Genomic DNA, 22,355 nt, shown 5'->3' with positions numbered 1-22,355 from the left:
TTAGAGGGGACGGATTTGCGTGCTAAAAGGCAGGCTCAGCAACAGGCATATAGTACGGGAACAGCCTCATTGATCGATCACGCCTGCCAAACCCTGGCATCACCTTTACCCTTATAAGTCTTCATCCCCCCTGCTGTCTACTTCGCTACACTACTCTGTACCAATCCTTGCAAACCCCCCCCCCCTCAACCCCCCCACACACACACCGCCTCTCACCTTGTCGGTGGAGGTCTCGCTGATGAACACCTTGCTCAGCGGCACGTTGAGCGCCTGTGCCGCAACCTGGAGACAGCAAGACAAGTAACACATGTCACATACATTATTGACGTGCTTGAAAGAACGCAACACGCAGAAGAGAACATGACGTTGTAGAGCATGTGTCACACATGCAAGGCGGCCTCTTTCAATCACAACACCTCAGTGCGCGCTTCAGTATTGTACAATTTCCTGGTAGCCAGCTGCCCGCTGCCTCATGGACCGCTGCCTTCCGCACTTCTGGCCGCCCGCTCCTCCCGCCGCCACCTCCCTGCCCCCACCCCGCCCATACACACACACACACACACACACACACACACACACACACACACACACACACACACACACACACACACACACACTGCCCACCTGCGCCATCTTGGTGTGCAGCCCCTGCCCCATCTCCACGCCGCCGTGTGTGACCAGCACCGTGCCGTCAAGGTACACGTGCACCAGCGCGCCAGCCTGACAGAGCACACGAGCAGGTGGGAGCGGAGCGGACGGGTGGGTTGATGGGGTTTACAAAGTTAAATCATTGGGAACAGGATGCAAGCAGGTGGGTGGGTTGATGGGTTGATGGGTAGCGGGTGGGTGGTGTAGGTGGATGGTGGGAGGTGGTGGGTAGCGGGTGGGTGGTGTAGGTGTGTGATGGGACAGGGTTCAGGCAGATTGGCGAGGTCCCATAGGGTGCAGCTAACGCCCATACCCCAAGCAGACAGCAAACAGTTTGCAGCGGCAGAGCAGGAGTGCATGGCTGGGGTGGGTGGTGTAGGTGGGTGGGGTGAGCACAGTGTCGGGTGACAGGTGCCCTGGTGGCCGCGGCGGGGTTGGAATCACACGCAGTGGCAGCCCAAGTGGCCCATCGCACTCGCCCGACCCCGTGACGCCTGGGGCTCTCCTTCCACACGCCATCTCGCCTGCAACCGACCAGCCCGGCCCTGCCCTGATTACCCCGGCGCCTCCGCACCTGGTTTAGGAACTTGGTGGTGAAGGAGATGCCGAACTTGGTGGGCGTGGCTGCCAGGCCGCGCTTGCGCCAGCGGTGCGCGGCGTTGAACTCCGCCACCGCACCCAGGCGGCGGCTGTAGTCGCTGGAGGCCAGCACGGTGTCCCAGCAGGCGCGGGCGCGGCAGTGCTCCATCACCTGAGGACCGGGAGGGAGGGCAAGGTGTGGAGGCAAGGTGTGGAGGCAAGGTGTGGAGGCGAGGTGTGGAGGCGAGGTGTGGAGGCGAGGTGTGGAGGCGAGGTGTGGAGGCGAGGTGTGGAGGCGAGGTGTGGAGGCGAGGTGTGGAGGCGAGGTGTGGAGGCGAGGTGCTGCGAGAGCGCGGGGCGGTCAAGGCCGGCGCACCCCCCGGGCACTCTGGGAACCACCACCGCAGCTGCAGGATACACACACGCACACACGCACATACACGCGCGCACATACACATACACACACACACCTGGCCGAAGTGTGTGACGTCTCCCTCGTTGTACATGTTCAGTGTGCGGACCTCGTGGTCGGGCTTACCCACCGTCTTGGCGATCTGGGGGCAGCGTGGAGGCGGGTAAGCAGGGGAGGTGAGGAGAGGCGCGCGCGTGTGTGTGTGTGTGTGTGTGTGTGTGTGTACGGCTCCAGGAGGGGCTGCAGCACTCGGGGGCCCTGCTGCGACCTTACGTCCCCTGTCATGCACGCTCCTGGCCTGACCTGATGAGGTCTAAAACCCCTGTCTTCAAAATACACACACACACACATACACACACACTCTCTCGATCACGCACCTGCTCGATCCACATCTCTGCGAACATGAGGCCCTGTGGGCCGCCGAAGCCGCGGAAGGCGGTGTTTGAGGCCTGGTGCGTCTTGCACATGTGGCCGCGCACGCGCATGTGCGGAACCTTGTAGCAGCAGTCCGAGTGCAGCAGCGCGCGGTCCATGATGCTGCGTGTGCGTGTGGGCGGGAGGGGGGATAGGGGTGGTAAATACCAACCCAAACTAAAGCAAACCAAGTTAAACTAGCGGAGCACTGGCAGGGAGAAGGGAGCAGAGGCAGGGAGGTGGCGAGACATGAAGAGGCGGCGTGGCCAGGGGTGGCTCCCCTGAGCGTGGCAACATGGGTGACTTCATGGAGGCTATGTATAACTCATTGAATGGACGTGCAGCGACCGTATCGGTCATCCATGACCCAAAACACCACGCAAACCCCGCCGACCCAACCACCATCCCCGCCCTTCATCTCTCTCCCGTCTTCCCCACTCTCCGCGCATCCCCCGCCTCCCCACTCTCCCCTCTTCTCCCGCCCCCTCCCTCCCCTCCTCTCCCCTCGTACCTGTGGCTGAGGTCGTGGCTGTTGCCGGCGTTATTGTACAGGTCCAGCTCGGCTGCCAGCACACGGCCCTCCTTGGAGAAGCCCACCTTGTAGGTGGCCAGGAAGGCGTGGCGCTGGCCTGTGTGTGTGCATGGTGTGTGCGTGTGTATATGTGTGTGTGTGTGTGTGTGTGTGTAATGTGGGGGGAGGCGATTGTGTGCGTGTCGTGTGTGTTCGTGGGGCTCTTACATGCGGCTGTCAGTCCCCGGACGCACGCGGCTTGTAGTCAACGCCCGCAAAACCCTGGCCCTCCCTCCCCCCTCCCGCGCTCCGTGTATCCCGCCCTTCCTTGGGCTCGGGCACATAACCCTACTAACGCCGCTGCCTGTGCTCCGCTCGTTTGATTGATTCTGTTCAGTTTGGGCTGGTATTGACAACCCCCCACCCCCACCGCCCCGGTTTAGTATGGGCTGGTATCTACAACCCCCACCCCCCCTCCCCAAAACCCCCACCCACCCGTCATCTGCATGTCCTCGTCCCGGTCCAGGCACAGCCGCACGGGGCGCCGCAGGTGGTAGGCGGGCACGGCGGCGGCGCAGTGCAGGAAGATGCCGCGGGTCTCCTTGCCGCCGAAGCCGCCGCCCAGGCGCTTGGTCTGCACGCGGGGTGTGTTCAGGGGTCAGGCGGCTAGGGCTCGGAGTACAGGCAAATCGATGGAAGGAATTGAGGGCACATAACTAACTGACAAGCGCTGGCGGAGGCGCACTTCCAGGGAGCCACCTCCCTCTTTCACCCCCGTGACCGTGAGTGTGCCACCACGCCAAAGCCTGTGTGTGTACACGTACCTTGGACACGATCTTGTGTGCGGGCACGCCCAACACGTGCGCCACGTACTTCTGGTGCTTGGCGGGAGCCTGCGTGGGTGGGTGCGTACATGTGATGGCATACGTGCTGAGTGTGTATGTGTGTGTGTGTGTGCAACGTATCATGAGGGGTGTGACATATCGCATTTGGAGTCCCCTTGCCACTGACTGCCCCCCCCCTTCTCCATGATCGGCCCTCCCCCCGCCCCTTGCCCTCCCTCCCTCCCTCCCTCCCTCCCTCCCTCTCCCATCACCTGTGTGCTGCTGAACAGCGTGAACTCGTCATTCTCGTGCGGGATGACGCAGCAGTTGCCCGGCTCCAGGTAGAAGTGCTCCTGGCCGCCCACCTGCAGTCAGATTTCAGACCCAGAGCGCGTGTAGGGATGTGTGGTAAAAGAAGCAACAAAACGAAGGGATGTGCGTGTGTGTGTGTGACAACTGACATCGCCCCCCAAGTTTAGCTTTGGTTTGGTTTCTATTCTCACCTTGTAGGTGCCGGTGACCACGTGGTCGCAGCTAGCCCATGCGCCGTCCACGTCGCCACACTCCAGCTGCGGGCGGAGAGGAGGGAATGACAGGTGAGACCGCTTTACACGAGCTTCCTGCAGGTAGCATACAATGTATTCGCCGCGCGGGCGCGGACAACACACGCGTGCCGCACACACGCCCGCCGAGCTACTGCTCCCGCTCCCTCGCTCCTCGCAGTCCAGCACACTCCGAGCTTTCGTTCTTGCACCTCCCTCCTCACCCCCACCCACCCGCCCCCCCCCTCCCTCACCTTGCCCTTGTAGTCCTCCCAGAAGCTGCCCGCCTCGATGGCCTCCTCAATGGACATGACCGCAGGCAGCTCCTCGTACCCCACCTCCACAGCCCGGGCGCCAGCGCGCGCAGCCGCCTCCGTGTCAGCCACCACAATGCCAATCACCTGTGAGCGTGTGTGTGTGTGTGTGGGGGGGTTACATTCATGATTAATTAAGAAGTGAAGAGGGGGGGTTGGGTTGGGGTAGGGGGGTTGGGGTGGGGGGGGGGGAGATGAGAGACATGGGTTAGCAAGACGGGGACGTAGAGGGGAAGGCAGAGAGACAGGGGTGGGGGTGGGGAGGTTAAGTAATGCAGCGATATCCTATGCTGCGCTCTGATGTGCCTTGTGTCTGCTCTGCTGCTTTGCCAGCCTGGCTAATGCCGCTCACCTCGGCACGCCGTCGACTACACGAGCAGTCCGGCGAACAGCCCTCCCGCCCGCCCACACACCCGCCCGCACACCCGCCCTCACACGCACCTGGCCCACGCACGTGACCTCCGTGGTCGCGAACACCTCCTCATCCGTCCACACCGGGCCGATCATGTTTGAGCCGGGCACGTCCCTGGCGCAGTAGAAGCCCACCACACCCGGCACCTGCGGGACCCAGCAAACAGACCAAGAACGCCGTAACCTCACGCAACAAGTGTCAACGCGTGCGCGCGTGTGTGTGTGTATTTGTGTGTGTGCTGCGTGCGTGCGTGTGTGTGTGTGTTGTTTGCCCGCGTGTGGTGAACCTGCAGCAGCCGCAAGCGCCCGTTTCCCCCCGCCCCCCCAAACAGCCATGCACCTTGAGCGCCGCCGAGGGGTCCAGCCGCGTGATGCGCGCGTGCGGCTTGACGGAGGTGACCAGCGCGCCCACCAGCCCGTCCGCGGTCAGCTTGATGTCATCCGTGTAGGTGGCCTCGCCCGTGGTCTGTGTGGTTGCGGAGCGTTTGCAAGGTATAAGGGAAGGGACCACGCAGGACAGGGCGTGTCAGGGTGCTGGGGAAGGACAGGACGAATGGGTGATGCGTGTGCGGGTGCGTGGATCCGGAAGCATGGGTGCGAGGGAGTCGTCATACGTACACACACACATACAGATACACACACACAGAGACACACACAGACACACACACACACACACACACACACACACACACACCGCACCTGCAGCTCCGCCGCCATGTGGTGGTGGGGCTGGCCCACCACTGACACCTCCTCGGGCGTTCGGGGGGCCTGGGAGGTACGAGGAGTTGGATGGAGTTGCATTCATAATTGGTGTAGGAAGTGGTACACGGTAGGCAATTGAGGGGAGGGGCCGTTAGTTGGGGGCCGTCCATGAAGTGGCGAGTGCCAGTTGTTTGCAGAGGCGGGGTAGAGGTGGGGCAGAGGTGGTCCTGAGTCCGTGAAGGGGACCGAGTGACAGCCACACCCACAGACACATGCCAGGTCAGCAAGGCACCTGCCACCACAGCGCCCAACCCCTCACATCCTACACCTCAGACCGCACGTTCCCTGGCTTATGCGCCCACCCCCACCCCCCACCTGTCATTCACGCTCACTCACGCACGCACGCACCTGGGGGTCGGCCCAGAACTGCACGCCGCGGGCTGGGTGGCGCTCATAAGGCTTGGCCGCCGAGCGCTGGTCTGTGCACACACACAAGTCACAAACACACACACACACACACGCGCGCAGGTCACACACACAAACACAAGTCACACACACATGTGTACATCGGGTTCATTACACAGGCATCCACGTCATCTCACGAAACCCATACCGCATGCTCCACGCGTAACCTCCCCCCATTCGCCCGCTGCACGACCCCCACCCGCACCCCCACCCTCAGTCCCTGCCTTTGCCCCTCACTCCCTTACTCTCCCTCCTCAGGCCCGCCCCCTCCCCTCCACCACCACCCCTTTCCTCCCCAGCCTCCTCGCTCACCCTGGGGCACATCCGCCTTGTAGGCCGCCTGCGTGTCCGCCTCCAGCGCCAGCGCCGCGTGCACGAAGAACTTGAACAGGAAGGCTGCGGCCAGGGCGCGGCGGAACTCCACCTTGCCGCCGGGGGCGTTGTCCGCCATCACCACGTCCTGGCGCACGGCGGCCAGCGCGGCCTGGGGGGAGCGGGGGGGGCGGGCAGGCGGAGGGGGCGGAGGGGGCGGAGGGGGCGGGTGGGGCGGAGGGGGCGGAGGGGGCGGGTGGGGCGGGTGGGGCGGGTGGGGATTCATGGTTGGTAAGGAAGCAGTGAAGGTGTGGCCAGGCTGGGAGGGGGCGGGAGTGAGGGGGAGCGAGGGGGAGTGAGGGGGAGTGAGGAGGAGTGAAGCGGCGATAGTGAGGGGGAGGAGTGAGGGCAGGGGTGAAGGGGAGAGGAGGGGTTCCATGCATGTTGAAAAAGACGAGAGGGCATAGCCAGGAGCAATAGTACAGATGTCCGTAAAGGGGGAGGGGAATATGGGTGAGGACCATGTGGGCATTGAAAGGGACAAACGGGGAAACATGGCGTGCTCCGTGTTGGGCTGCGGGGCGTGTAGGCGGGGTGAATGAGTCAACGCAGTCTTGCCCCCTGCATTCGCCAACCTCTCTGCGCTCGGGCACGCACCCTCCCGGCACGCCGCGCACCTGCAGAGTGGTATTGTCCCAGGGCTTGCCGACCAGCGCCGCCGCCACCGCGGGCGCCATCACGGCCCGAGCCGCCACGCCGCCATACGCCACCGCCGCCTCCTCCACCACCCACACGCCCTCCTCGGAGCCGGGCGCCAGCTTCACACGCATGCCTGCAACGGCAATGACAGCCAGACATCACACGGAATTACAGACACACAGAGTGCCAGCACACCATTATTCTGAGTGCCTTCTCTTGCAATTCAAGACGCAACCGCAAAAAACGCTGCTATATTCAAGCGCAACCCAAAAGCAAAAAACCTGACCCACACCCCCACCCGCGTTGACGATGGCGATGTCGTCCTCGCGCCGCGGGCTCTGCTTGAACTCCTTGACATACTCGTGCGGCCGGGTCAGCGGCACCACCACCTTGTACAACACCTCGTGTGGCTGCAGGTCCACCTGCCTGCAGCGAGGGAGGGAGGGAGGGACGCACATGGCGTCTACAACAGTGCCCAGTAACAATATCGCTGGATAAATTCAATCCTGATCGCAGACTCGCGGTGCAACCAGACCGCTCCATTCCGACCATTCCATTCCACACCCTTCACGGTGTCTCTTTGCTCCCACACCCGCGCCCGTGCGTCCCCTGCGCCCTCCCTCCCACCCCCTCCCTCAGCACCCACCCACCCACCTCCCTCAGCACCCACCCACCCCCTCCCTCAGCACCCACCCACCCACCTCCCTCAGCACCCACCCTCCCACCCCCTCTTACCTGTAGCCGGTGAAGAACTGGGAGGCGGGCACGGCCCTCTCGCCGGTGCCCTTTCCCAGCGCCACAAAGGTGGCCCCCGCCGCCATCCAGATGGGGTTGAGGTCCGAGATGGGCGAGCCGGTCACGATGTTGCCGCCCACAGCCGACACGTTGCGGATCTGGTTGCCAGCAAACCAGCTATAGGTGGGAAAGGTGAGGCACGGGGCAGGGGCAGAGGAGGGGGTTACATTCATGATTGTTTAAGAAGTGGGGGCAGGGCTGTGGGCATGGGCGGCAAGACCGGGGCCCGGGGCGGGGCGGCAGTGGCGCAGTAGCAGCCCACGGCAAAGCCCGCCCGGCTCGGCACGCCTGCCCTTCCACGCACACGCAGACGTGCGCGCGAGTTTTGTACATATTTAAACTGGTACTCAAACACACGTACACACACGCACCCCCCCCCCCCGCCACCCACCACACACACACCGCTTCTCACCGCAGCTGGTGGACCACGGCCTGCAGGCCCGAGGTCTGGTGGCGGGGCAGTGTGGCGATGAGCTCCTTGAAGCGGGTCATCATGCGCGTCAGGGTGCAGGCCGCGCCCACCTCCACGGCGGCGTCCGTCACCGTGATCTGTCAGGCCACCACAATTCGCAGAATGTGTGTGTGTGTGTGTGTTCAAAAACGAAACGAAAGCCCGCCCAGGCGACGCGTGTGTGCGTGTGCGGGCGGGCGGGCGGGAGATGAGGGCGGGCGGGCGGGAAGGGGAGTCCTCGGGGATGAAGACTACGGCAGTGCAGAGTTCGAGAAGTGCGACATGCCACGCCGTTGACTCCCGAGTCCAGACAGCTCCCCCATCCATCCCACACCACACCACACTGCACCAGCATCCCCAACAAACCCCCGCGGCCTCATCATTAACCTGCTCCCTCCAGAGCTACCCCCCTCCCGTGCACCTACCGCGTTCATCTCCTTGACGTGTGTGGGCGCGATGACCACTGGGTACCGGGCCGCCTTGAACTTCATCTCGATGCCCACCTCCGTGTTGCCCACCACCAGCTTGGCGGCGGGGTGCGCGGCCTTGAGCTCCAGGAGGGCCTCCAGGGAGACGGGGCGGTGCCACGTCAGCGCCTCGCCTGCAGCGGCACACCAGGCCGCGGCCACGGGTGTCACAGGCCACGGGCGACAGGGAGGGGGAGCTAGGCAGAAGGTTGAGGGGAAGGCGCACGTCCCACAGCTGGTCCACCGTCTTACTCGCACAGGTTTGAGCGGTTTGCGGTGCGCTGTTGCACTGCGTGCACCATTGTTGGTAGGGCCGGCACTTTCGCGGAACCCTTGCCCCCGCGGCCCACGCTGCCGCCCACCAGCCAGGCCCAAGCAGCAGGCACGCACATACACACACACTCTACACACACACACACACACACACACACACACACACACACACACACACACACACACACACACACATGCGCACACCCAGCCCCCCCTCCCCCCCCCACACACACGCACCTGCAATGGCCAGCGGCTGCGGCTCGCGCTTCTTGAGCTCCGGCGGGAAGATGGGCTCACACGTGGCCTTGCCGCCGCCGCCAGCGCCATTCGCCGCCTTGGAGCCGCCGCCGCACGCGCCGCCGGTCTTCTTACAGCAATCCGCTGCGCCGCAGCCGTTACCGTTGCCGGCACCGTTACCCGCACCGTTGGCTGCAGACCCGCAGCCCTCGCCCGCGGCCTTCTTGCAGTCGCAGGGCAGGCCGCTGGATGGGCACACGGCGCCGCCGGAGGCGCCATTGGCGGCGCCGTTGGTGGCGGCGGTGCCGTCGGGACCCAGTCCCTTGGAGGCTGCGATGGCCTCCTCCGTGTAGGCTGCGGGGTCAGTCTTGGCGAAGGTCTTGAACGCGTCCAGAATGGGGCGGTAGCCAGTGCAGCGGCTGTGCGGGGCAGCGCGTGATAGGTGTGCAGAATGCAGCAGGCAGTACAGGCGTGGTGGGGAAGGGCTTGTGGGAGAGTGGGCCAGTGGGGGTGGGGCTGGCCGTTGAAGCGACTCAGGCTAGCCTGGCAGGCAGTCGTGTGTCAAGGTTGGCGGCGGGCTGGTAACCCCGCGCCCGCGCGCCATCGACTGTATAAACCCAGAACCCATCAGTCTCTCGCATCCTCGTCCTGAACCTGACTGGCAATCTGGCATTCGGCCGTGCAGCAGGGCCGCGCAACGGGCGGCGTCCTTGCCATCCCCCTCATCCCTTCCCATTCGATGCACCGGCGCCACCATCGCCGCCACCACCACCGCTAGCCCCCTTCAACACACACACCCAAATCCTTTGCGACCCACCACAGGTTTCCGCCCAGCGCGTCCTCGATGTCGTCCTCGCTGGGCGGCTCGGTGCTGGAGCGAAGCAGCGAGTACATGGACATGACGAAGCCGGGCGTGCAGAAGCCGCACTGGCTGCCGTGCATAACCGCCAGCTTCTGCTGCACCGGATGCAGGCCATCGCGAGTGTTGCCCAGGCCTGCGGGTGGGCGGGTCGGGGAATGGAGTGCGGGGAGGCGTTAGAATGTCGAGGCCGTGGCTGGGGCGCGAGTGAGGATGGCGGATGCCTGACGTGGTGCGTGACTTGACGTTGTTCGCGCACATGCGCAAAACCTTCCCCAGGACCATCCTGAAAGGGCTCATTGATTCTGTATGAAGTTATGGCTGCTACTGTTCGGGTTGCAGCCAAGTCGCGTGCGCGCAATTCGCTCGGTGCTTGCGCGGCACAACCGAGCCCCGCAAACGATTCCATATATGCGCACCTTCCACGGTCACAACCTGCATGCCCTCCACCGCGTACAGTGGGCACAGGCACGCATTTGCCGACCTGTGCTGCACCTTCCCGTCCTCCCAACTTGAGAGCATGACGGTGCAAGCCCCACAGCCGCCCTCGCCGCAGCCCAGCTTGGTGCCAGTGAGGCCATTCTCTGCGAGCCAAGAAATATGGGACCAGACGACAAAGGCATGACGGACCAAACGTGAGCCCCGTGAGCATTCTTTCGTTCCCTTTTCTCGGGCTCGCGTCTTTGCCTTTGCCAGCCATGTAATTCTGCTATGATCTCAAGCAGAAAGCTACAGTCAAAGCCGCTGCACCAAAAAGGCACCAGCGCTGACGGCCAGGCCAGTGCTCGCCCGGCTTGTTGCGCCACGAAGTGGGCTGGCCTGTGAGCTCACGCACCTCGCAGGAATTGCAGCAAAGTGACCTCTCCACGGCCAGGTGGAAGCACGTAGCGCTTCCCGTTTATATAGCAAATTGCATCGCCGGTCGCGCTCCCGGTGGGGGACACCATTTTAGTTGTAACTGTGTGGAGGGCGGCTTTTCTGGACTATGGTGTTGGCACAGCTGTTTAGTGGAACGAGCAAACGAGTCGGTTGCGGGCCCATGTGATTCATCGCGCCCAACTCCCATCGGTTTTCCCAGCACTGCCAGACAACCAGCTGCTGCATCCACTCCACATTGCGTCGCAACGGATTAATGTTCATCTGCTGTCCACCTGTCCCGCGGCCCCGCCCTTCGCTAGGATCTGTGAACTAGACCGCCGCCTCCACCCCGCGCCTTCCGTCCTTATTTGGCCGACTGCGTCTGTAGTGTAAAGTGTATCGTCTCCCGCTCGTTACGCCATTCCACTGCAGTCAACGGAAAGGCAGATTGGACACCAGGACTTACGACGACATGGTCAGTAAACATAGGCTGCAGCTGTGCGTACGGTATCGCACGTAACATCGTATGACCGCACACGCCTGACAGCAATACAGCCCTGTCTTCGGCTTTGAGCCCTACCCTTCACATCCTTTCCAAGGCAAACGTGCCGCTCAAGCCGAACCGAGCCTGTCAGTTACTCACATATTCTCCACATCGTCCCCTTCCTCCGGCACCTGGCACTGCTCCAGCCCGCCGCAGCTGACGCCAGAGTCCTCAGCCTCCCCGGACGTGTCCTCCGACTCCCGCATCTCCACCAGCCCTGCCCCCACACCGCCCTCCAGTCCTCCAGCTCCCGCCCCCGCCTCAGCGCCCTGCCCCACACCCGTGCGCCCGCCTCCTCCACCCCCACCAGCCAGAGCACCGCCGCCGCGCCTCTCCCGACACACGCGCCTCTCCTCCCGCTCCCCACGCTCTTCCCCCTTCCCCTGCTCATCCCGCTGCTCCTCCTTCTGCCCCGCCCCCTTCCCCTCCCTCTCCCCTTCCCGCTGCTCCCGCTGCTGCTCCCGCGCCCGCCGCCGGTGCTGCCTCCTCTTCTCCGCAAGCCACGCCCGCACGTCGCGGCCCGGCTCCCAGCGCGCCGCCTCCGCCGCCGCCGCCTCCCAGTCCACCCGGCACCCAGCGCCCACCAGCCACCTCAGCACCGCCAGGCCGGCGCCGTCGCGAATGGCCTTGATGAACAGCTCGCCGCCGGCCTCGCCGGCGGGCAGCGGCAGGCCCAGGTCCCTCAGGGCCTGCAACGTGGACAGGTCGCGGCTGCGGCAGGCGCGCGCGTAGGTGGAGCGGCCGCCGTCCTCCTGTGGTTGGGGCGGCGGGTTGGGGCGGTTCTTGGCGGTTGTTGTTAGGGAGGGATGTGTGGTGGGGTGTCGAACACCTTAGTGTTCTCAGTGCAGTGATGTTGTACAGCGACCCAGCCACCGCCGCACCTCCAGTGGCGCGCCCTGCCGGTGCAGCCACGCCACCGCCTCGGCGCTGCCGGCGCACACGGCGGCGGGGAAGGCGCGCGCGTCCCAGGGGCAGCCGCGCCGCCGCAGCCAGGCCAGCAGCGGCACACTGCCCGACATGGCGGCGCTGGAGAACACGCTGGCGGTCAGGAGAGCTTGAGCGGGCGGGGGCTGGGGTGCTTGTGGGGGCTGCGGTGGTTGCGGTTGTTGGGGTTGTAGGGGTTGCGGCGGGGGCTGGGACTGGGGCTGCTGGGCGCAAGGCTGGGACTGCTGCGGTCCGCAGGCAGCAGCATTGGTGGCCGCCGCCGACGCGGCAACTGCTGTAGTGGTAGCTAAAGATCCCGTCGCGCCAGCCGCCTCTAGCTTGTCACCACACGCCGCCTGCTGCTCTTGCGGTGGCGCCTGGCGCTGCTGTCCAGCTGCCAGCCCCACGCCTTGCTCCTGTCCCTGCCGCCCTGCCTGCTCCCCCTCGGCCTCCGCCTCCCCCTCATCCCGCTCCCCCACCAGCCACCTCAGCACTTGCAGATGCCCACCGCGCGCGGCGTGCCACGCCGTCTGGCTGCTGACTGTGCAGCGGCCCTCCGCCGCCAGCCAACGCAGCACCTGCAGGTGCCCGCCCGCCGCGGCGTCCCGCGCCGTGGCCTCCTCCCGCATCGCCACGCCCTGCTCCCTCACCAGCAGCTGTAGCGCCGCCAGGTTGCCGGTCCGCGCCGCCGCCTGGCAGGCTGTAGCATCCGCCGGGAAGCCCTGCGCGCGGAGCCACGTCAGCCGTTCCACGGCATCGGGCCGGGCGGCGGCGCGCTCCGCGGCGTAGGCCACACGCGGGTAGCCGCGCTCCAGGAGCCAGGTCACCTTGGAGCGCCAGCAGCGGGTGGGGCTGGCGGCGGCGGCGGCCACGATGGCGCCGGCGGGCGCGCTGTCGGGCATGAGCTGCGGCGGCTGCAGAGGCTCGTGTGCCCGCGGCAGCGGCGGTGGCTGCGGCGGCGGCTGGTAGTGGGCATGGGGGTGTTGTTGCGCAGGGTGCAGAGGGTGCGGAGGGAGCGGTCCCGCTGCCAGGTGGGGGTGGAAGATGTGCGCGTGCAGAGGCAATCGCTGCGCGGCAGCGCCGCCGGCGGCCGCGGCGGCGGCGGCGTCCCGTGCGCCCTCCAGCCACGCCGCGTGCATTCGCTCCATCACGGACATCTCGCAGCCGTGTGCCACAGCCTCCAACAGCAGCAGCGACACACGCCGCCGGAACGCCGCACGCAGGCCCGCACCAATGGCCCCGCTGGCAGCGGCATCAGCGCCAGCGCCGCCGCCCTGCTGGACGTCAGCAGTGGCGCCCGCTGCCGGCCCTGCGCCCGCCGAGCCTCCGCCTGCCGCTCCTGCCACGCCTGCCGAGCCGCTGGCGCCACGGCCCGCGGCACATGCAGCAGCCCCCTCCTCCCCAGCTGCCGCCGCCGCTTCCCCCTGATCCGCCTGGCCTGCTGCCTGCAGGCGGCGCCGCTGACCGCCGCTACCAGGAGCACCAGCTGCGCCAGCTGCCACCAGCGCCTGTGCCCCCGGCGGCGCCTCGCCGCGGCCGATCACCACGCCCGCCACGCCTAGCGAGCCCACCGCGCCGCCGCCCGCGCCGCCCACGTCCGGGCAGCTGGCCATCAGCCACTCCAGCAGCGCGGCGTGTCCGCCGTGCGCCGCCGCGTGCAGAGCCGACCAGCTCCAGGGCGCGATGCCGGCGTCCAGGATGTGCGCCACCAGGGAGCGCTGGCCCGCGCCCGCGGCCGCCGCCAGCGCGCCGGTGCCGGCCAGTGGCCCCAGGTCCTGTGGGTGAGGTGGTTGGGTGGAAGGGTGCAGGTGGGTGGGTGAGGTGGGTGGAAGGTGGCAGCAGGTGAGGAGGGGTGCGCTGTGTTCGGGATGGCTCTGTGGAGAAATCGGGACACTGAGCGCAGGGATCCGGGGAAGGAGCAACACAGCGACAGGCCTGTGAGTCGATGCAGGGGCCCCCCTCAAACATGGATGAGCCCGCTGCACGCGCAAGCGGCCGCTGCCTTGATGGCACCGTAGTCGCCCGCGCCCGTTCTCCTGCCATGGCAGTCCGGCGACTGACCTGCAGCCTCAGGAACTCGAATGCGGACATGTGGCCCGCCGCTGCGGCCGCCTCCAGCGCTGTGGAGGTGGGCAGGCAGCCCGCCACCCGGTAGGCTGCAGGGGCCAAGTGGGGGTGACAACAACCAGGTCAGGGGAAGGGGCGCCGTACACGTTGGGTATCCTAATTTCGCCACCACGCCACCACGCCACTGGACGCGGCCAGGCAGATCAGTTTGCGCCGCAGCTTCAAACTCAGCGGCCGCGTGGCGCCTGGCACACCCCAGCGCCGTGCGAACTCGGTGGGTGGCACGGGCTGCGACATGCGCACGGTGGTGTAGGCCGGGCCCCTGAAGTGCCGGGCAGCGGCCCGGTTGAGCAGCCGGACGACGAGGGCGGTCTCGTTGCCAGGCAGGAACGCCACAATGCGTTCTGCGAGCTCCATCGGTAGCAAGGGCCATATTCGGCCATCGTTATCACCATTTTGAGCGGCACTGCTGCTCGTGGAAGCTCCGCAAGCGCTCATACCGGCGAGTCGAATGCCTGCGCGGGTTGACTATCCGCTTGACCGGGCGTCCCGACAAGCCAGAACTGCTCAAGTAAGTCACTTGTGATGCTGGAATGCTCGCCGCAGCCAGTGATAACTCCTGCGAGACCTTTCCTGCCACGTCGGCTGATGGAAGCTTCGTTGCAAGCTGGAGCTAATGCATTTGCTCGTGCCGAGCCGTTATTTAGCATGTGTTGGAGGTCTGCAAAAAGGCTTGCGATCATCACGGCCCGGGCGCATCAAATCCTGCTTTATCCGCGACATCCAAGTATGCCTGTATGCTTGGTGCAATCCAACCCGACACTCAAAAACCGCATCACCTGACCCTCAGCTGCTAAAACCACCAGCAACCATCATTTACCATCACGCCAGGCGACGTTGGTCCGTTGATCACACGCGGCCATGCACTGCCGTCAAAAGCCCAGGCCTGCAAAGGGGTCATGGGCCTTCTGCCCCGCGCCCGCGCCCACGCCACCAGCAGGACCGTGGCCCAACTGCCCGTGTCCGTGCTGCTGCTGCGGCGGCTGGGCGTGCTGCTGGTAGGGCTGGTGCTGCCAAGACCCGGGGTTGGCGCCGCCCGGCCCCGCGCCCATGCCCATACCGCTGGGCCCAGCCGCATTCGACAAGCCGGGCGCAGCGCCCACATACTGCACCTTGCCGCCCGGACCCACCATCATGCCGCCTGGGCCGCCCATGCCTCCGCCACCCATGCCTGCCCCGTATGCAGCTCCGCCGCCCACATTCCCGAGCCCGGCCGAGGGCGCGCCGTACCCGGGGCCACCGCCCGAGATGCCGGCAGGCCCTGATGACACAACACCGCCGCCGCCGCCACCCAACAGGTCGCCAAAGCCGCCCCCGAGCAGGTCGCCGGTGGCCGCGGCGCCGCCTGGCCGCTGCGGCGATGCTGACGACATGCCCGGCGCCTGCTGGTACTGGTGCTGGTGCTGCGGCTGGTACTGCTGTTGGTGCTGCTGGTACTGCTGCTGCGGTGGCTGCTGGTATTGCGGCTGTTGGTACTGCTGCTGTTGGTACTGCTGCTGGTACCCCATGCCACCGCCCATGGGAGGAGGCGCGCCGCTGCCGCCCGCGTGTGCGCCGGCCCCGCTCATGCCGGCGTATGTGGGCGTGGTGAGGCCGCTGCCAGGCGCCGAGCCCTGTGTCGTATGGAATCACAGCACACAGCGCTCAGCTTGAAGGCTAAGTGGGGTGAGCACCACAACGACCACCAAGACTAGGCAGCTGCAGGCTGACCGCTCACGTGCCCACCCTCCCACCACGTCCATGCCGGGCTCCCCACGGTGGACACGCCCCCTCGTGCCTCCATGCGCACACAACCCGTTCCGTTTCGGTACCCACAAAGCCCACCACGCCCCGCACCTGTATCAGTGCCGCCGACGAGCCGTGTGTGGACACGGGCGCCGAGCCGATGGGCACGTACCCGCCAGCCACACCGCTCACCCCGCCGCCGCCGCCGCCCACAGCCAGCAAGTCCACATGGCTGCCCGCCTTGCTGCCGCCGCCCAGCAGCCCAAAGCCGGGCGTGGTGTTGCCCGAGGCCGCACCAGTGGGCGTGGCGCCGCCGCTGGCGCCCCCCATGCCGCCACCGTACCCTCCACCCATGCCCCCGAGCCCGCCGCCGTACCCACCGCCCAAGCCGCCGCCCGAGCCGCCGTACCCGCCACCCATGCCCCCTGGGCCGCCGCCGTAGCCGCCAGCGCCCATGCCGGCGCCGGCCTTGGGCATGGTACTGACGGGCGCGGGGCGGGCGCCGCCGCCGCCCAGGCTCATGTCTGAGAACAAGTCGTCTAGGGGCGCGGCACGAGAGCCCCCTGCGGCCGCCTGCTGCTGCTGCTGCTGCTGCTGCTGTTGCTGCTGCTGGGGTCTCTGCTGCTGCTGCTGCTGCTGTTGGGGCGGGTACGGGTGGCTGGAATGGGCATGCGGGGCAGCATGGCCGCCCGCGACGTCGAGGCCGAAGGGGTCCTGCGGCTGCGGCGGCCGTTGCTGCTGGGGCTGCTGCCCGTAGCCGTGCGCCTGGTTGTTGCCCTGGGCGCCCAGCGCGTTGAAGGCCTGTGGGGCGGAACAGCGGCATCCAGGGCTGTGTGGTCAACACCCCGAAGACGCTGCCAATGTGGTGCAATGCGCACCGCAGCCTAGGGCGATACATCCCAAAGCCCCCCACTCGGTAGCTGCCCAACCGACCACTAAGCCATTCTGGGCTCGGCAGCCGTGCAGGGCTTGCCAGGTACGGCCCAGAACCAGAACCAGAACCAGAACCAGAACCAGAATCAGAACCAGCCCTAAGCCAGTACACATTACGGGAGCCTGTAGGCCCAGGCACCATACAAAGCTTCGGACCCCGACCCACCCGACCTGTGCCCTCGACCCCACCTGCGGCACCTGCTCCTCCCCGCCGGGCATGGCCAGTCCGTTGAACATGTCCCCGGACGCCAGCCGCTGCTGGCCCTGCAGCGCCACCCCAGTAGCCGCCTGCTGCTGCTGTCCGTACTGCTGCTGCTGCTGTTGCCCGTACTGGTAATGCTGTTGGCCGCCGTAGCCCGCGCCGCCGGCGGACGGCGCCGGCCCACCAAGCATGTCCAGTCCACCCAGCAGGTCCGCAGCCTGCTGCTTGGGCTGAGGCTGGGCTGCGGGGCGGGTGCCGGCCGGCGCGGGCGCGGCTGGTGCCGCCGCGGCTGCGCTGTCGCCGAGCAGCAGCTTCAAAACCTTGGCTGCGCGCTCGCGCACAGCCACCTGCAGCACCAAGGTGACAGCGAGGAACCACACCATGCGTTGGTTGCTCTTCCCTGGCGGGGCGCCCTCGCGGATACAAGCCGCATCCCAGGTATGCAGCCGGGTCGCATTGTCTGCAGCCCCTGCCCCCACTGTCGCTCACCTGCGGGTGCGAGGCCGCCGTCTGCACCGGTCCGGGGTCGCTCTGGAACATGACGGCCACCTCGCCACATGCCTGGAAATCCGGGGGACAGAGGTACCACGGGTGCAAAGCGGGAGGTCAGTCGAGAGGTAGTGGATTTGCAGAACCACCTTGTTGCTAAACTGGCACATAGCATGTGCAGTGCGCCCAATGCGCAGCCACTCGGTTCCTCTCCTGTCCCCCGCACCGCCTGCCCCTGCACACCTGCGACACGCCCTGCTGCAGCACGGCCTCAAGCGCATACAGCGCCCGCAGCAGCTGCTGCCACTGCGCCGGCCCGGTCTGGGGGCGGAGGACGTGGGCACGGGCGTGTGTTGTGGGCATGGGCACAGGCACACCCGCAGGCGCTATTTTGGATGTACGTTTCATACGTGTAAGTTTCCAAAGGCCTCTTTTTTGCCAGCTGTGGCACGCTGCCTCCCACCCATCCATCCGCACCGCCAATATCCCTCTCAGCCACCCGCCCAGCCGCCTCAACCCGCCCCCACCATCTTGTCTCGCAGCAGCTCCGCCACCCGCAGTCCGTCCAGGCTGCCCACCGCCTCCACGAAGCGCCGCAGGTCCTCGGGGTCAGGAGCCAGCCGCAGGCCTGCAGCGCAGGGCCAAGCCTAGGGTCGGCCAGGTGGGCGGCGCGGGCCCAGGGCGGCGCCGGCAAGTGAGCCATGTCCCAGGCACAGCCGGTGGCCCAACTCGTCCGGACCCCACTGAGGCAACCCTGCGCCCAATCCAGTAGGCGCAAACCATCATCCCCTGACCTCTCCCTCCCCTCCCCTCCCACTCCCTCCCCTGTCCCCAATTGCATTGGGTTCGGTTTAGGATGCGCTGGTACCTACAATCACCCCGCCTCACCGCTGTTGTGTGTGCACACGCCCTCCACCAGCTCGTCCTCCGACCCCAGCACCTCCGAGGCCGCCACCGCGGGAGCCGTGTAGCCCTGACCGCTGCCGCTGCCCGCACCCGCGCCGTAGCCGCCGCCGCCGCCAGCCCCGCCGCCAGTCCCGCCGCCACCGCCCGCGGCCGGGGCGTAGTCGTTGCTGTAACCCATGGTGAGCCGCTGGTTCATGGGTTGCTGGACACGGGGAGTAGGGGCAAGAGCAGGAAGGAGGCCAGTTGGAAGTCAGGATTCAGTTGGTTGGGTCGGGCGGGCGGACCTGATGCCGCACATGGACTGGGCGCGGCTGTGTCAGCTCGTACACCCCTTTGCAGAAGCACGAGTGGGCCATCCAGCAATACGGTAATAGCCTTGCCCACACGGCCAAGCAGCCGCACATCCTGCGCGCCGCGCGCCGAGCCGTCGCGCTCACCCGCTGGCCACCGAAGGCGCCACCGCCGCCGCCGCCATTGGGCACGGCGGGGGCCGTGTAGCCGCCGCCGCTGCCGAAGCCGACCATGCGCAAGCCCGAGGACGCGGAGGCAACGCCGCGGTCGGCTGCCGGGGGCCCTCCAGAGTGCGAGCTGTTGCTGGAGGCGGATGGTGCCGGCGCCGCGCCGCTGCCAAAGCCCTGGATGCGGCTCTGCATAAACGAGACACAGTACAAGTCGGTTGTGAGTTGGTGTAGTTCCGGTTGTGGACTCGCTGACTTACCTCCTCGCCAGCCCAGACACACCAAAATTTCTGCCTCAACCCCGCCAGGCCGCCCATCCAACACCTCCCACCTCCATTCCCTCCCAGCAAGCCCTACAGCCCCATCCTGCATTCTATCCGCCCTCACCATACCCATCCACCCCTTCCCCCCACCCCACGCCCTCGCTCACCCCCAGGCTGGTGACCGGTGCCGCCATGACTGTGTTGAACAGGCTCTCCGCGGCCTCCTGGGCGCTGTCCCGCACGCGCTGGTTGGGCACGTCGCCCTTGAAGGGGTCGGGCTCGCCCTTGAAGTGCACGTGGTCCCTGCAGGAGAAGGGAAGGGGACGGAGGAGCGTGAGGGGAGCGTGAGGGGGAGGGAGGGTGAAAGGAGTAGGCGCCGTGGCAGCTGGGCACTGAGGCGTTGGCGCTTGACACACAGAAGTTGGCAGCAAGATAGCTGCGCTTATGGAGACCAAACTGTGCCGCGGCGCCTCTCATGCGTACCTGACCAGGTTGGCATGTCGCTGCATGGTCCGCTGGAATTGGCCGCAGCCTTTGTTCACGATGTGGCGAATGAGGCGCAGCGCCTGGAGAATACAGGACACGCGGGCACCACAAGCGAGCAGGTGGGAACGGGATGGGCGGGCACAGGTATGTGCCACAGTATGCTCTGTCGCGCGCTCTGCCACGCGTGGTGGGTCCTGACCCCAGCGGGTGCGGCAAACCCCACCAGACCCGCCTCCGCCTGGCAGCTACCGCGCGGTGCAACCGCCCCCTGCACCCCACCTTATACTTGACTACCGGCGACTTGTTCTGCAGCCGCTTCGCAATGCGGTCTGCAATCTTCTCCGACGATTCCGCCGAACCCTTCGCCATTTCGGCGAGCTCATCCATCAGGTAGACTGCACAGCGACAGCGCAGCAATCAGAGTGAAATCCTCCGTTTGTGCACGGTTTGACCCGACCCGTGTGCGAGCTTCATACGCATAACTTAAGATAGAGACGAGAAACGCCTTGAACGGCGCCCGAAACTGATGTGGGGCGTTGACGAAGTTGGGGTAGTGCTTGCCGATATACTCATCGGCCAGCTCCTCAAGGAAGGACACCCGGGAGGCATCCAGGGCCTCCGACATGGGGTCCTCCGCGTCCATCGGTTCAGCTGCAGCTGGCGGCGGCTGGGTGCTGCGCGGGTTGGCGCCCGAAGGCCCAGGCCCGGCGTTGGCTCCGGCCGTCGTGACGGCACCGTCCGCGGCCGCCGTGGCACCCGCAGCGCCCGCCGGCTGCTGCTGCACCTGCGGTTGCTGCTGCGCCTGCGGCTGCTGCTGCACGTGCGGCTGCTGCTGCGCCTGCGGCTGTTGTGCGCCCGCGCCGCCATCCACCTCCATGGTGGCGGCGGCCGCCGGCGTCGCCGACGCAGGGCTGGTACTGTTGCCGCGCGAGTTGTTGCCGGTGGCGGGAGCAGTCGCCGGGGCGCTGCCACCGTCCTCCGAGAATCGGCCAGCCAGCCCGCTCTCCACCATGCGGTGTGAGAGGCGCTTGGAGCCCACCTCACGGAGGACGCCCACAAGGGAGAAGAGTCGCTGCTCCAGGTGGTCGACACCGCCATCGCGCTGCTGCACCGTGCGCTTCAAGCTGTCGAAAGCACCCCGGATCGGAGCGACTTCCGCCTGAACTGCCTGCTTCAGGGGTTCCATCAGACCCGCCAGCAGACCACGGCCCAGCGTGTTCACCAGGTTGGTGACTTCGGCGTTCGGGTAGGCCGGAAGCTGCGTATGCAACTCCGCACCCACAGCCTGCTGGAACTGCACCTGGGGTGTGATGACGGGCGGCAGGGTCGCGTGCTGGCCAGGCTGTGGCACGTAGGGCACGCCCTGGGTGGACGTCCCCGCGCCTGCAGCGCCAGGCGCAGCCGCAACAGCGGCCGCGCCGGTCTGCGCCGCGCCCTGAACCTGGCCTGCGGCCGCGCCATTGGCATCGCCAGCAGCGGCGGCACCACCGTCCGGCTGTCTCTCCAGGATCACAGCGTCCATTTCGCTTTTGGAGGTGTCGAGGTTGTAGCCCAACTGCATCGCAAGGGCGTACATGGCATCAATGTCGTCAGGAATGTCTTCCGGACAGTGTTTTCCGTCGCGTCTGGCGCTGGCCCGAAGGAACCTACGCCAGCGCTTGCGGACCGCACGCGAACCTTCGGCCTTCTGCCGCAGGTGTGTTGGAACCGTGTGCTGAACCGCCGGAGCACCGTTATTAGTGCCAGCACTAGGGTTGCTAGTGCCCGGAGTTGAGCCATTGGCAAAGGAGACCCGTCGGGCACCCCCGTTGCGAGCATCACCCGCGGTCTGTGCAGCATCTTGCGCATTGCGCGTCATGCTGGCCATGTATGGTCGCTAGTAGCGTACCGAATGCGTCCTAGCGAGCAAACAGCACTGGTTCGCGTCGCAAAGCCGCGTAAAATCCCACTGGCACGAGCAGTCGCGAGAACCGCTCGATACCAATATAACACGCCCCCCTATGCACTTAGAAGGTGTCTCACCAGGAACAACGACGTAGCTCGCGTCCAGCGGGTGAAGGCGGAAGTGATGGTTGAGATCGCAGAAAGTAGCGAGAAACTATACATAAGAAGTAACAACGAGAAGGGCAGGAGAGGAAACGATCCTCCCGACGTCGTCTACCATACTGCCCGACCGCTTGACCCTTAAGTCCTAGGCGCGGCAAGCCCGTACATCTCCCCATGGGGGAGTCAGAAGACACGCGCGTAGCGCGTCCTTGTAAGACAGTATGGCTATTAATTATGCCCCAGGGTACATTTGGGTTCATATCCCGTGTGGGTCACGGCCAAGGTTCGTGTCACGGCACTCCCGACGCTAAGTCCGGAGACCCCGTGTTACACAGTCACTCACACATCCGTTGCCGGAATGCCGGGCTGTGCTTCTTCCACCTCTCCACTACATCGCCTTGATGGAGCCTTGCCCAAGCAGCGGCGTTAGTTTGCTGACGGCTCGCGATAGTGTTTATGATGAGTTGTTTGCTGCGATG

General features: G+C 66.0%; 3 protein-coding genes across 3 annotated transcripts in view; all 3 read right to left on the bottom strand.

The window, feature by feature from the left end:
- The window catches only part of CHLRE_12g545101v5 (uncharacterized protein), a 15,252-nt gene extending 4,349 nt beyond the window's left edge, over nt 1-10,903 (bottom strand). Inside the window, exons 1-25 of the mRNA XM_043068852.1 lie at nt 10,751-10,903; nt 10,335-10,499; nt 9,874-10,051; nt 9,057-9,475; nt 8,505-8,680; nt 8,041-8,177; nt 7,569-7,745; nt 7,132-7,259; nt 6,812-6,966; nt 6,135-6,306; nt 5,766-5,836; nt 5,355-5,423; nt 4,996-5,121; nt 4,686-4,802; nt 4,185-4,331; nt 3,892-3,957; nt 3,661-3,753; nt 3,389-3,457; nt 3,060-3,198; nt 2,565-2,682; nt 2,017-2,176; nt 1,698-1,781; nt 1,223-1,399; nt 625-720; nt 217-282 (exon numbers count right to left, since the gene is read on the bottom strand). Of these exons, the coding sequence (XP_042919120.1) occupies nt 217-282; nt 625-720; nt 1,223-1,399; nt 1,698-1,781; nt 2,017-2,176; nt 2,565-2,682; nt 3,060-3,198; nt 3,389-3,457; nt 3,661-3,753; nt 3,892-3,957; nt 4,185-4,331; nt 4,686-4,802; nt 4,996-5,121; nt 5,355-5,423; nt 5,766-5,836; nt 6,135-6,306; nt 6,812-6,966; nt 7,132-7,259; nt 7,569-7,745; nt 8,041-8,177; nt 8,505-8,680; nt 9,057-9,475; nt 9,874-10,051; nt 10,335-10,499; nt 10,751-10,862 (3,417 nt within the window). The 5' untranslated portion in view covers nt 10,863-10,903. The remainder of the gene's footprint in view (nt 1-216; nt 283-624; nt 721-1,222; nt 1,400-1,697; nt 1,782-2,016; nt 2,177-2,564; nt 2,683-3,059; nt 3,199-3,388; nt 3,458-3,660; nt 3,754-3,891; nt 3,958-4,184; nt 4,332-4,685; nt 4,803-4,995; nt 5,122-5,354; nt 5,424-5,765; nt 5,837-6,134; nt 6,307-6,811; nt 6,967-7,131; nt 7,260-7,568; nt 7,746-8,040; nt 8,178-8,504; nt 8,681-9,056; nt 9,476-9,873; nt 10,052-10,334; nt 10,500-10,750) is intronic.
- Nucleotides 10,904-10,951: 48 nt separating this feature from the next.
- Nucleotides 10,952-14,393, bottom strand: CHLRE_12g545100v5 (uncharacterized protein). The gene is made up of 3 exons (XM_043068851.1): nt 14,303-14,393; nt 12,199-14,016; nt 10,952-12,069 (listed from the first exon to the last, which is right to left on the bottom strand). The coding sequence occupies exons 1-3, from the start codon at nt 14,330-14,332 to the stop codon at nt 11,413-11,415; spliced, it is 2,505 nt and encodes an 834-aa protein (XP_042919119.1). The 5' UTR covers nt 14,333-14,393; the 3' UTR covers nt 10,952-11,412.
- A 48-nt stretch (nt 14,394-14,441) lies between these two features.
- Nucleotides 14,442-22,063, bottom strand: CHLRE_12g545150v5 (uncharacterized protein). The gene is made up of 13 exons (XM_043068853.1): nt 21,853-22,063; nt 20,275-21,385; nt 20,110-20,225; nt 19,828-19,910; nt 19,512-19,647; nt 19,061-19,270; nt 18,606-18,825; nt 18,245-18,345; nt 17,961-18,038; nt 17,718-17,789; nt 17,216-17,575; nt 16,205-16,894; nt 14,442-15,981 (listed from the first exon to the last, which is right to left on the bottom strand). The coding sequence occupies exons 2-13, from the start codon at nt 21,350-21,352 to the stop codon at nt 15,241-15,243; spliced, it is 3,885 nt and encodes a 1,294-aa protein (XP_042919118.1). The 5' UTR covers nt 21,353-21,385; nt 21,853-22,063; the 3' UTR covers nt 14,442-15,240.
- Between the last annotated feature and the right edge of the window lie 292 nt (nt 22,064-22,355).

Source organism: Chlamydomonas reinhardtii, chromosome 12 (assembly GCF_000002595.2).
Source record: "Chlamydomonas reinhardtii strain CC-503 cw92 mt+ chromosome 12, whole genome shotgun sequence".
Classification (NCBI taxonomy): Eukaryota; Viridiplantae; Chlorophyta; class Chlorophyceae; order Chlamydomonadales; family Chlamydomonadaceae; genus Chlamydomonas; species Chlamydomonas reinhardtii.
This window is presented reverse-complemented; position numbering and strand designations above follow the sequence as displayed.